General features: G+C 37.4%; 1 protein-coding gene across 11 annotated transcripts in view; it reads left to right on the forward strand.

The window, feature by feature from the left end:
• Positions 1 to 13,942, forward strand: part of ABCC9 (ATP binding cassette subfamily C member 9) — a 136,510-nt gene that overhangs the window by 42,675 nt on the left and 79,893 nt on the right. For all 11 annotated transcript variants that reach the window (XM_073877864.1, XM_073877865.1, XM_073877862.1 and 8 more), the window contains 2 exons: positions 5,987 to 6,095; positions 10,631 to 10,738. In XM_073877864.1, the coding sequence (XP_073733965.1) occupies positions 5,987 to 6,095; positions 10,631 to 10,738 (217 nt within the window). The remainder of the gene's footprint in view (positions 1 to 5,986; positions 6,096 to 10,630; positions 10,739 to 13,942) is intronic.

A 13,942-nucleotide genomic window follows, 5' to 3' on the forward strand; every position in this document is an offset into this window, starting at 1 on the left:
CAGTGCTCTGGAAGGGAAGCTACTTCAAACAATAAAATTGATGAATGGCCAAAGTCTGCTATTTTGGTCCTTAGTTTCATTTTCTCCATTTCATAGCTGTCCCTCTCATGGTTTCATTTTTAATTGGAATTTGACTTTGTATCTTAAGTGGGGATAAAAACATTTAGTTGATGACTTGTAACAAATAACTTCTCTGAAATCAGGGGGTTACCAAGCATCAGAAGGACTTAAAAAGTTTATGTGAAAAAGAAAAAAAAACAGAAAAAAAACCCCACCAAAAAACCTAGGCGTGCCCTCCCACTCCATAGTATACAATCCTGCTGCAATAAATGCTGGTGAAGTTGAGAGTGGATAATATTCACTGTGTATTTCTGCATAGCACTCTTTTTTCTTTACGTTCCAGGGAAAGGCATTTGACAGTTTGATAAAGACCAGTCTGTTTTCAGGGCTCAGCTCCCGATTTCCCAAGCCATAGGCTAAATAGAATCAGCTTATAAAAACTTGCTTCTCTAAAATGAGTCTCAGTGGTTGATTTGTGGGTCCTACAGAGATGACTGGTCAACAGAGGAGCCAGGCCTTTTCCCCACCGTGTGCTGATTCTACCCAAATGAGCTTTTTCCCAGTATTGACTGGGTTTGGCATTTCCTTCTGTGCCTGGGAACCCGTGACAGGTCTTTGATGCCAGTTGGCCCACAACGAGCTGAGCAGCCTGTTTATAATCGGAGATTTTGGTGAGCTGATTTTGAAACCTCTTCTTCAAGACCGTGGAAGTCATAAGTTCTTTGCTTCAGAAATTTGGTGGGCTAGAAGGGGGTGCAACATACTCCCAAACTTGCGTTACACATGCCTGTAAGAGACTTACAAACTTTTCTAATGTAGGAAAATTCCATGCCATGTAAAATTCTTTCCTACATGAAAATTCTATACTTTCTTTTAAAAATGTTTAGTTTGTTAGCCAAAATGGTCTTCATGGTGCTCAATGGGCAGGACCCCATGTATACATAATAAAAGGGAAGAAAGAGGCAGATATGATTCAGGATATCTTCTTACAACCCTACATTCCACACCGTTTGAGTTTTCTGGACATTTTATGTATCGTATTCCAGTCTACATTTGCAAAAACGGAGTCACGAAATGAGGAGAAGTAGGAAAAGTCACTATTATCTAAAATATTAAAATACAGAGTAAGAGTGATTTTCCAAAATGCTTGCCTCATTTTCCCACTTTGCTTTATTTGTAAGGAAATAATATATGTGTTTTTGCTTTTCTGGAGGAGAATATAAGTTGATATGTTGTATTCTTATATAAATAATTTCAGTGAAGGTTTCTGGTATTTGATGTATGATGCAATATCTATGTCCAAAAATGTTATTTGCCAAGAGTAAAATGTGTAAAACCAATCCTTTGCTTTGTTGGAAAATAACTTTTTATCCTTTCTCTCATATACCTCCCAAAGGAACGTATGCTTGGCTAGTCCAGGACAGTTACATTTGATCAAATAAATTGTTATTGATATTTATCATAGAGCATGAGTACTTCAACCTCTGGTCCCTGTTTACAAAAATGTTATAGTTCTTATAAGAAAAGCACATAATTGCCAGCAACAAAGTCACTTATTCCCAATTAACATAATAGCACCTGTCCAAGGTACTCAAGCTTTATCTAAACACCCAAAGTGAAACTTGAAAAGTGAAAAAGTAGCATGTGTAGCTAAAACCTTCAAGACTGGTATGAATTATCCAAACACACGAGAAAATAGTAAAACACTGACCAAAAAGATGGTGGAGGCAGGCTAGGAAATTGGTTGGTATCAAATACATCTGCTGTCAAATCCTAGTACGGCCTTAGAGTACTCATTGTTCAACCTCCAGCACGTCATTTTGTGTCTCTATAGCTCAGCTTCCTCACTTACTTAAATGAGCACAATAATAGCTCCTGCTTATGGTGATTGAAACAATTAAATGAGATAGTATATGAACAGTGCCTGGCACATTGCCTAAATATTTTAGATACTTTACCAATTTCCATTTTACTAATTTACTCCCATTTTATTAATCTCCATTCTGTGCTTCAGAGAGATATCTTCTGTGGGTCTACATTCACTTGTTAATACTTTGGGTACATTACAAAGTATTAAGAATTGCAAAGATGAAAGGTAGAATGAAATCCACAGGGAAACTGCAGTCTAGTTGGAGAGACCAGGAGGGGAAACTAAGTACAATATGGTGTGTTAAGTTATTTACAGAGCTCTACACAGAATACCATAGGCCCATATATGAGGGTCACTGAAGCTCATTGAGTGAAAAGGCGGACAGTCTGGTCAGTGAAGATTTAAAAGAGTTAGTGGCTCCTTCATAAGATCTTAAAAAGTAGCTAGGACTTGGTCAGTTGAAGAAAAAGGGAAACGATTTTGAAGCCGAGAGAGCAATGTATTCAGGGGGAAAGGATGAGTAAGTAGGTGAGAGATCTTAGTACATTTAGGGGACTAAACATAGTTGAGTGTAATTGGTGACAGGTTCTGATGTGGAAAGTGAAAGGGGATGAAGCTGGAGAGTAAAATCCTGAGCAGCCTGGAAATGATGCTAAGGATGCAGAAGGCAAAAGGGTGCCATTTTTTATTTTAAGGAGAGGAATGCTGCATAAACAGATTTGGATTTTTAATATATAACCCTGGCAACATGGTGGAAATTACTTTACCCTTGGTCAGGATTCATGCATTTTCCATAATTGCTTTGCCTCAGTGATTTCTGAAAGGACATCATATGAATAGGAAATGCTTTTTGTATTACCCATTTATTCATTCACCAGACATTTCTTGAGAAATTACTATGTTGTATTTTTGACATTGGGCTAGATTCTGAAGATGAAAATCTTTGTTCTTAAGGAGTTCACAGTGTAATGGGAGAGATGGTAAAAAAATGACAAAAATAGCAGTGCAAGGGACCCTCAGCCTCAAATGATGAAGGCAGGGGAAGAGAAAGGAAGAGGAGGTTCGGGGAAGTATTCATCTTGAGGTCCTCCAATAGTCCTTGTAATTGGAGTTCCAAAGTGGGATGTTATAGAGAGGAAAAAAAGTTCTCTTTATGCCCCTGTTATGCTCAGAGACCATTGCTTCCTGATGTTTAGCAAGAATGGGGCTCATTAATTCCATAAAAGCTTCAGTAAGATTTGTGTGTGTATTAGAAAAGTGAAATGGAGAGTTGAATCAATGGACTTTATATTTAAATGTCTGAGTCATTGGTTTATTCCTTCTTTGATTTATTCAGCAAACATTCATTGAGTAATATGTGCCAGGAGCAGCTAGATATAGAGTTAGAAAGGCAAAAGAGCCTGACTCCTGGACTTTGTGTGCAAAGACATAGTATGAGATTGTTTAAAAGGTATTCCTTAGAATGGCAAAGCTGTGTTCATTAAAATCCGCTCTTCAAAATATAAGAACAGAATGACAGCTAAAATCTACAAAGGTAAAGAAGATCTTTCACTACTACTTTTGAGGTAGATCTTAGACATTCCTATTCCAAGAAAAACAATTCTAACTATGGTAACAATGTTAGCTAGACCTATTGTGCTGATCAGATTGCAATATATACAAATACTGAATCATTATGTTGTACACCTGAAACTAATATATGTCAATTATACCTCAATTTGGAGCACTGGATGTTATACGCAAACAACGAATCATGGAACACTACATCAAAAACTAATGATGTAATGTATGGTGATTAACATAACATAATAAAATAAAATTTAAAAAAGCAAAGAATAAATACCTGTCATTTAAGATAAATAAATGGCCATTTCATAAGGCATTTCTAATGTTGGCTTTCCAGTCTATATGGTCAGTATTTGCTGACAAAGACTCAAAGAAAGTACACAAACTGAAGCTTTTTTCTTTCTTTCTTTCTTTCTTTCTTTCTTTCTTTCTTTCTTTCTTTCTTTCTTTCTTTCTTTCTTTCTTTTTTTTTTTTGAGGAGTCTGAAATTCTTTTTTAAACAGCAGTAAAACATACATAACATAAAATGTGCCATTTAAGCCATTTTATGTGTATAGTTCAGACACATTAAGTACATACACATTGTTGTGCAACCATCACCACAATCCATTCTGGAACCTCTTCATCTCCTCAAATTAGAATCTATATTCATTAAACAATAAAAATTGCCTCTCCTCCCAGCCCCTGGAAACCACCACTAGCTTTCAGTCTCTATGAATTTGACTCTTCTAGGTACCTCATGTGGGTAGACTCATACGCTATTTGGGGGGGCGGTTTGTGCCTGGTTTATTTACTTAGCATAATGTCTTCAAGGTTCATCCATGTTATAACTCTATTATATTGTATCAGGAATTGCAGAACGCTGGTGCAGGTGCTGTTGAAAACAGTATGGTGGTTCCTCAAAAAATTCAACATAGAATTAGCATTCGATGCAGCTGTTCCACTTCTGGATATATTCCCCCCCAAAAATTCAAAGCGGCAGGAACTTGGATAGATATTTGTATGCCCAGGTTCATAGCAGCATCATTCACAGTAGCCAAAAAGTGGAAACAACCCAAATGTCCATCAGTGGATGAATAAATAAATAAATAAAATGTAGTATATACATATGGAGTATTATTCAACCAAAATTCTTCTTAAACAATTATCTTTTTTTAGTTCTCTGTAAATGCAGTTTGGAAGCTAATAATTAGAGTGCTGCAACGGAATTTATTCACCTTTCTGTTTCCAATGAAAAGAAGCAGTTTCTATGGCATGCGAGGCCACCGGGCTTAAAGATTATAGGCAAAAGACCGAGTTACTACTTTTCTTCATTTTATTAGTCTGTCTACACACACACACACACACACACACACACACACACACACACACACACAAAGCTTTGCAGACCTTTTTGGAGGCACTTGACTACAAGTTCAAATGAAAAAAAGTACAAAGAAATTTTTTGTTTCAAATCTTTATTTTCTAGTTTCCTACCACAGGCAATATATCCCCTGTGGTTGATGCTGCATGTGCCAGTTTAGTTTGTTCACCTTCAGCATCCTAGGATGCTAAAAGGAGCATTTCTTTTGCAACTTCCTTTAACATGTTATTTTATTTATAGGAGGATGTTTTCAAATCATGTTGTTGTTTCCTTGGTTCTTTCTTTCTGCTCCTGATTCTATAATTGGTTTGAAAAAGTTAGAATGGGGGGGTAGGTGGACCAAGGAGTCTTGTGCCCTGCCCAAGGAGACCATAATAAAGGATGTTTGCAAACCACTCTTCTAGAGCCAGGCTTCTCAAACGGTAATGTGTTTATGAAGCATTTCTGGATCTTGTGAAAATGAATATTTTGACTTAGTAGGTCTTGGATGGGGCCTGAGAGTCTCTGGTAAGCTCCAGGTGACGCTGATGCTGTTGGTCCTTTGTCAACACCGAACAGCAACTCTGTAGAGGCCCATCTTCTTGCCAGGTTCAGAAAATATGTGTAGTGTATAGTGCTTAAGCAAGATAGCAGAATGGTCATGGACCCCAGAGCTGTGTGTTATATGCTAAATGCTTTTAAGCAGGCTATTTAGCTTCTCTATAACTTATTTCTCCTCATTTGTAAAATTAGAATAATGGGTACTTCCCTCATTGGCATTATTATTTTTAACCATTCTGTTTCAAATTCCTTCTCAACTCTACTGTCTTTGACAAGAGACATAATTGAAAAAAAAGTGCAAAAAAATCTGGCTGCATTCAAGGGGTGACAAATTGTTCCTGGTGTTCCTGAGATGATTCTAGTTTTAGCACTGAAAGTCCCAGGTCCTGGGAGTCCATCATTCTTGGGCAATTTAGTTAGGATGCTTGTTCCTCGGAGCTGAATTCCCAGTTGGTCTTGAGAAATGACTCTCAGAGGTGACTTGCTCAACATGATAATGAGTGAGGGAAATGCTTGTTTATTTTGGTAGAACTTCGTTGTTGGTGGTTTTATTTTTAACCCTTTTTTTGTTTGGTTGGTTTTTGCAGTGTTCAAAAACTGAATGAGTTTCTCTTGAGTGATGAGATTGGTGAGGATAGTTGGCGAACTGGTGAAGGTTCTCTTCCTTTTGAGTCCTGTAAGAAACACACTGGAGTGGTAAGTGTTTTTTCTTATTATTGAAGCTGTGAATAGGTAACAGTCCCAATATTTGATGATTTTAAGTGAGTGCAGTTAAAAGAAATTGTAAGCTCCACTTTTAACCTATATAAAAAATTGCCACCTGCTTCTACAACAAACTTCAATAGTCTAAAATTCATAAACAGTTGTATAAGGTTTGTCATTAGAAATCATCAAAGAATTATTCCAAGAGGGACAGCACATGTTCAATTGAAAAAAAAGTTAAAAGGTTGTCTGCCCCAAACTTTATACGAAAATAATGCTAACTAAGCTTAACAACTCCCACACCATATTCTTTTAATACCTTTTAGGGTATTATACTTTTTAGTTTAAAAAGTGCTTTTGATGCATTATATCTTTTGATTCACTCAATATAACATTATATCACCTTATTTTTATCTTCCAACTGAATATATTGAGTTTGTGTATTTTGTGGCTTGAATAAAGTCATAAACTTAGTAAGCAGCAGAGCCAGAATTAAAACCTGAGTCTTATAATTCCTGTTCCAGTTTATTCATCCATTACACAAATATTTACTCAATATCTACATACATCCTGGAAACATGTTCAATATTATTTTGTCATGTATTACATGTAATATGACATGGACCATATATTTGCCTGTGTTTCTTATTGGCTTATTGGCTACCCTGTACTTCAGGGATATAGCTATGAACAAGGCAAACAAGCTCCTCTTTGTCACAGTTAGCTTTTTTAAGGCAGGAGTCAGATGATAAACAGGTTTAAAAAAGTGAGATAATTTCACTTTGGGAAGAAAATAAAATAGGGGTACGAGAGAGTGAGTGGAATACTGGAAGTTGGGTGATCATTTCCCAGAAAGGCCCCCTCTGAAGAGCTGGCGTTTGGGCTGAGACCTGAATGAAGAGTACATACCTGTTCAGCAAAGATTGGGGGAAGAAAGCATTTCAAGCAGAGAACCAGGAGATGCAAAGACCCTGAGGTGGGAATGAATTTGGTGTGCTCAAGGAACAGAGAAACACTTTGGTTGAAGCCTGGTGAAGAATGGAGAGATAAGACAGGGTAAGAACAAGGATTGAGGGTCAGATTGTATTGAGAGGCAATAGGAAACCATAGGAGGGTTTTAAAGTAGGGACTAATAGAATTTTGGTTATCTATCTATCTATCTATCTATCTATCTATCTATCTATCTATTCGTGAAGTTTGAACTCGGGACCCTGAGATCAAGACCTGAGCTGAGATCAAGAGTTGGATGTTTAATGACTGAACCACCCAGGCTCCCCAATTTTGGTTATATTTTAAAAGATCCCTTTGGCTACTGGGCTGAGTAATCAGTGGAAACAAGAGTAGAACAGATAGATCAGTAAGAAGATTATTACAATAACATAGGCAAGAAATGAAGATGGTTAGAATTAGTTTTTGTGACAGTTGCAGTGGACATTATGAGAAAGTGATCTAATTCAGTGTACTATTTTTTAGGTTGAGTTGATAAAGACTTGCTGATAGACTGGATAGGGAGGCTAAGATGTGAGTGGACCGGTGTTGAGGTAGAATCAAGAGGTATATTTGCACATGATAATTTTGAGATATTCACTGACATCTAAGAAGAGAAGTCAGCATTGGAGATGTAAGTTTAAAAGTCATTAGCCATTAGATATTTAAATCAATGAGACTGGATCACATCACTTTCTTGAAAGGTGTGTCTGTAAAATTCTGAAAAGTCTTTGAAAGTAATATGTATGTTTCATAACAATAAAATAGAAAGATACTGTTCTAAAGTGGGTCATGTTATAATTAATATTAGTTATTTGTCTTACTATTAGACAAAAATATGAATATATTTACTATTTTCATAACCAAATAAAATTACACATGCAATCTTCTGACTGGAATTAATTGAGGCTTGGAAAGTCTGTTTACCAGGAAGTCAATCTATATTAAATTTTTCTCTACATCATGTTTAAAACTGCTAAAAATAGTTGAGATGAGCACTCAGCTATATTTAGACTTGCTGTTTTCTTCTGCTTTTCTGGAGTTTTACTTTACTCTCTGTTATTTTATTGAGCCAGCGTGATTTTGGCTGAGAAGGAGATACCACCCATGCATGTATACACTGGAGTAACCGTGCCTCAAAGTGTTAGTTTGCTATTGTGTGGACATGGACACAAAGACAAGAATACATTATAGAGTGTCTATACTTTGAGGCAGCAGGAAGGTCACGTACTTGATTAGAACCAGTGTTGTCATCCTTTGGATTATAAGAGATTACCAGAGAACTTATGAGGTCATCTTTCAGAGATGAGGGGATGAGCAGTGGATGACCTCAAGAATGAGGATGTAGGAGGTCAAGTTTGTGGAGTTAGAGAAATCTGAAGAACCTTTTGTATGAGATGAGGGATAGAAGAAAAATTGAACTGAGAAAAGGTTTTTGGAAGGAAAAAAGAATCCCCTTCGAATGTATTCAATATCTTCAGGGTTATTGAAACCAGACTGGACTTCTGATGTCTTTCAGGGTCATTCATCACTGCTGATGGGCCAAACCACAAACGACAAACTTTTTAAAATGGAATGAAAAAAGCTGTGTGTTTGAAAATAACACTAATGGAAACTTCTTCTTGAGAGCTTAAGATGCTATGTATTCTGTAAAAGCTTAGAGTTAAGTGGTTTTGGCTGTAGAATCTCCATGGAGAATTAGTGACATTCTAGAGCCAAAGTCTCTTCAAATTACATCTGTGGAACTCCGACTCAAATCTCTGTCAACACATCTCCTTCTCCCACCCTCTTCTTAGTTTTGTGAAGAACGTGACGTCATTCCTTTTAGACCTCTGGGGCAATAGTACTATAGAATTAAAGACTCTAGAAGACAGAGGGTTTATGTAAAGGCATAGACCTGTCTTGTGAGGAAGATACACTTAGCTTGAAGGATACCGACTTTCCACATCTCATGCAACATACTTCCAGGGTCATCTGTGAGATTGTGAAAAGAAAAACAGAACTAAAATTTCAGGAACACTCTTGCTATTTTTTTTGAGTTAAAATGCATTTAGTATTTTCTATGCAACAGAACCACTGCCAGTTCTTCTCAGTACCTTTTTAATCTGTGTATTTATTTGCACGTAGCCTAGCAATGTACTATTTGATAATTTGATGTTCTGTTGATATAACAATTGATGGAATTTGGAAGAGCAATATCTTGTTTGGATTAAATTACCAATTATTTGAGGACATTTCTAATTCCCATAGTAGAATTTAGTGGATTTTTCAAAAAACTAAACCTGCAATTCCAGGCCAAAAGAAAAAAAAGTTTCACAGTTCTAGAATACTTTGCTTTTCTAGGTAATTTAACAGTTTTAAAGTATATTATTACTTAGCCTTCATAAAATCTAAGGTATTTAAGTAAGACAGATAATTATTCTTGTTGAAACACTTGTTCACTAGATTCCTTGCACAAATTTTGAGATTATGAATTTTTCTATATTAGAGGTTTACAGAGCTGAATTTTCTACCTTCTCTTTAGTCATCTGTCTCTACTGCATAACACTGAAGTCAAATTTAGAGAATAAGAAATTTCTATTTCTATGACCTAACTTTTTTTTTTAAAGATTTTATTTATTTATTTGAGAGAGAGAGAATGAGAGACAGAGGGCATGAGAGGGAAGAGGGTCAGAGGGAGAACAGATTCCCCGCCGAGCAGGGAGCCCGATGTGGGACTCGATCCCGGGACTCCAGGATCATGACCTGAGCCGAAGGCAGTCGCCTAACCAACTGAGCCACCAGGCGCCCTCTCTGACCTAACTTAAGTTCCTTTTAAGTATGGGAAAACTGTCGAACTTCAGCTAGCATCCTCTTTATAATGGATGCTTTAGTCCATTGGCCAGGAGCAATGCTATAACATTTGAGAAAGACTAGATCATTCTATTATACTGACATCAGCAATATATGTTTATATACTTATGAAACAATATATATACATATTTGGACCAAAAAAAATCTGAGATCCTTATGTTTTTTCTCACTCCACAGTGGATCCTTTGGTGGTGTATAGCCCAATCTGAGTTCTGTGAGTGTATGAGATTCAAAATCCTCACGATTCAAAGGGTGATCAAGAATGTACTGTTGGAGCATTTACAAGCTCAATGGCTTCCCAAGTAGATTCTAGTTTAATCTGACTTAGTCTGCTTTGTTTTTTACTGCCTGGGTATACTTACCGGGAGAGCTAGAGGAGGAATATCCAAAACCTAGTTTGGGGCTCTGCACTTTCAGTTCCATCTGTTCCAAGTACCACATCTTTGTATTTTCATTTTTCTTAAAAGGCTTGTGAATTAGGTTTAAAATGATAGCTTAAGGCTTTTTGTTATTATTTTCTATTTTTTTTGTAGAAGCCATCGAAAGAATTAAAATATCACATTCACTTTGCTTCTTTCTTTTTCTTGGAATTTCAAGTGGAGAAGTAACAATATGAGTTAATGTTCAGTAAAACGTCTTTTTTTTTTTCATAAAGCTTCAACTTGTGTTTTTTTCCATTTGGAACGCAGCAGCCGAAAACTATAAACAGGAAGCAGCCTGGAAGATATCACCTGGACAGCTATGAGCAATCCACCCAGCGTCTACGTCCTGTAGAGACAGAGGATATTGCAATAAAGGTTGTTTTATTTCCCGGATTCTTGCATGGCTAGAAACATTTATGTTACTCTTTTATGGTGACGTTCTGTAAAAGTGTCCTAAATCAGGTCTTTTAAGTCTCTTTACAGTGATCACCAATCCTCATAACATTTTCCAAAAGTGTTCTGATGAATTTCACTGCCAGCTCTGCTTTGCCTCCTGACCACATTTCTTGCTCCAGCAGTTCTGTTTTAGTAACGGGAACATGAACTTTTCTTCGGAATCTGCGTTAGAAGCTAGTCTCCAACGTACTTCCTTTTCTACTCTTACATTCCTCTACCTAGGAAATTGATTTATAGAAAACACCAATATTATAAATCCAGGTTTTAAGGAAATAAATTAGATAGTAGTTGTCTTCAACCAGGAGAGGCTTTAGGCCAGGGGTGCATGCATTCCCTCCCCCTCCCTCCGTGGGCCCCCCACCACCGCCCTGCGGCGCCCCCACCCGCCTGGTTCCCAGTAGTGCCTTTGATCCAATTTCATTTCAAACAGCCTTTTGTACTCTCCCGGCAAGTGTGCTTAGGTAGAACAGGCCACCAGGGGATAACCAGATGAGGATTGATAGTGGGTCCAAAGGGGGTCAGTGGTGTGCAGGAACAGATGCCTGAGCAGTCAAGGGCTTTCAGACATTGGTGCAGCCAGAGTCCTGGAAATTAGCCCTTTTAGAAAACTGTGTCGACTGCTGGGCTAACCAACTCCCTGTGCTGCCCAGGCCAGTCAGAGAGTGAGGGAGCCTCCGTGCGGAGTATCATAGAGCCGAGGGCTACATTTAGATCTTCTCTCTCTCTGTATTGCCTGACACAATACTTGTTCCACAGTGGGCACTTAGCAGTTGGAGCAAACGTGTGGTTGGATGGAATAAGCGAATGTTCAAACTCTGCCATCGATTTGATGTGTGACTTTTGGGCAAATTACTTTGCCTCTCTGAGCTATGGTTTGCCCATCTTGTGGTGGGGATGCCATTTTAGCATCCTTGTTTTGAAGACAAAATATGTCACGTGAATTTTAAAAAGCTTTAGTGATTTAAAAAAAATTTTTTTGTAAAGATTTTATTTATTTATTTGACAGAGAGAGAAAGAGAGCATAGCAGGGGGAGCCGCAAGCAGGGGGAGAGGGAGAAGCAGGAGCAAGGAGCCTGATGTAGGACTCGATCCTATCCTTTAACCCTGGGATCATGACCTGAGTAGAAGCTTAACTGACTGAGCCACCCAGGTGCCCCAGGAGTTTTAGTGATTCTTAACCTTGGCTGTACATTAGAACTTCCCAGAAAGCTCTGTGTGTGTGTGTGTGTGTGTGTGTGTGTGTGTGTGTGTGTGTGTTTATGAATATGACTCAGGAATCATTGAAAACAATAGTTCTAGTAGTTCCCTAACAATTATAATGTGTGGATAGTGTATGAAGTACTAGGCTATGACAAAGTCTGGAATGAGAGAGTAGGAAGGGCCTTCTGTGCTTCTTACTTCCAATTATGCCCACATAACAAGTAATATATACATGACTACAGAAACAGGATCAGTTTTTTTTATTGCCATTTTCTAGTCAATATAGTGAGAGTCTAAAAATACATCTTTTCCATGTGACTTACTAAATTTGTTTTTATTTTGAATGTAAAAAAAGAGGCTATCATTTGTTTTTCTAAAGTTGACCTTTCATGCACCAAAAAAAACCTCCACAAAAAAAAGCAAAAAACAAAAAACTCAAAAAACTGCTTAGCAATGGGCACTGAAGTTTCAGGCCCACCATCAAGCCTTTAAGTTTTTATTCACGGTGGAAATTCTCAAGTTGGTAATAACTCATTTGTCTTTTTGAAATCTTTTTTTTTATTGTGAAATAGAACATGCCTCCAGAAAAGTACATAAAATATATATGTACCATTAAATGAAAAAGTGAACCCCTATGCAACCAGCAAGTAAAGAACATCACCGGTTCCCTCCGAAGGTCCTCCCAATGCACACATTTGCTGTTCCCTCTCATATCTCTCCAAGAAACAATGCCACCCTTTTATCGTCATCATTTCCTTGATTACCCCTGCTATGCATGCCTCCCTAAAAACATATTTTAGTTGTTTTAAATTTAAATGTGTGCTTGTGTGTGTGTGTGTGTGTGTATGTGTTGTTTCTTTTGCTCATTATGTATGTCTAGTTAATCCAGATCGTCATGTGAAGACGTACTTCATTCATTCTCATTACTGTGTAACATTTCAATGTATGAATGTGCTGAAATTTATTTGTCTGTTCTACTTTTGATGGGCTTTTGGTTGTTTTTCCATTTGGGGCAATTGTGAACAATTGCCAAGTCACGGGGTCTGTGCATCCTCAACTTTCCCAGATAATGGAAAATTGTTTCCCCAAGTGGTTGTGCCAATTTACATTTTCACCATTGGTGGCTGAGAGTTCTGGTGGCCCCACATCTTCACCAGTGCTTCCAATATTTTGCCGAAGTGTGTAGTGTGAGGAGGTGCCATTGCATCTTGTACTTTTTATTTACCTTTATTTACTTTTCTGATTTCTACTGAGGTTGAGCATCTTTTCACGTATACATTGGCCAGGTGGATTTTGATTTCCTCTTTTGTGACTTGCCAGCTTATTTGTTCCCTCCACCTTTAAAAAATTCTGGGTACTACTTCTTTATACTTTATACTTTAGCTCTTTTGGCAGTTACATGTTACAGAACTCTTCTTCCATTTGGAGCTTGTCTTTATCATATCAGAAGTTGTTAATTTTAGTGTAGTCTGGTTTATATAACTTTTCCTTATGGCTGATGCTTTGGGTTTTTTCGTCTCATTTAAGAAAACTTTCCCTGCCAAAGGTCATGAAGATGATTTATATTAACTTCTAAAATCTTTGAAGCTACACCTTTCACTTTTAGTTCTTGAATCAACCTCGGATCCATTTTTGTGTTTGGTATGAAGTAGGGATGTGACCTACAAGGGAAATCAGTAACAAATAATTTTGGTTGAAATTTAGCAGTAGTAAATTTAGTGGCAGTAATTTTACTACATTCAGTAGTGAGTCAGTAAGCTCTGATGTAATTTTGTATATGACATCCGGTTGTCCCAGTTCCTCATATCAGTCACTGTCGCCACTGACATTCAGTGTAGTCTCATACACACTTCAGGGATCTTTATATGTCTGGACTGATTGCTGGCCTCTATTATTTTTTTTCATTGGTTTCTCTCACCCGGA

Source organism: Callorhinus ursinus, unplaced genomic scaffold (assembly GCF_003265705.2).
Source record: "Callorhinus ursinus isolate GAN/ISIS: 27379988/994484 unplaced genomic scaffold, GSC_fseal_2.0 scaffold27, whole genome shotgun sequence".
Classification (NCBI taxonomy): domain Eukaryota; kingdom Metazoa; phylum Chordata; class Mammalia; order Carnivora; family Otariidae; genus Callorhinus; species Callorhinus ursinus.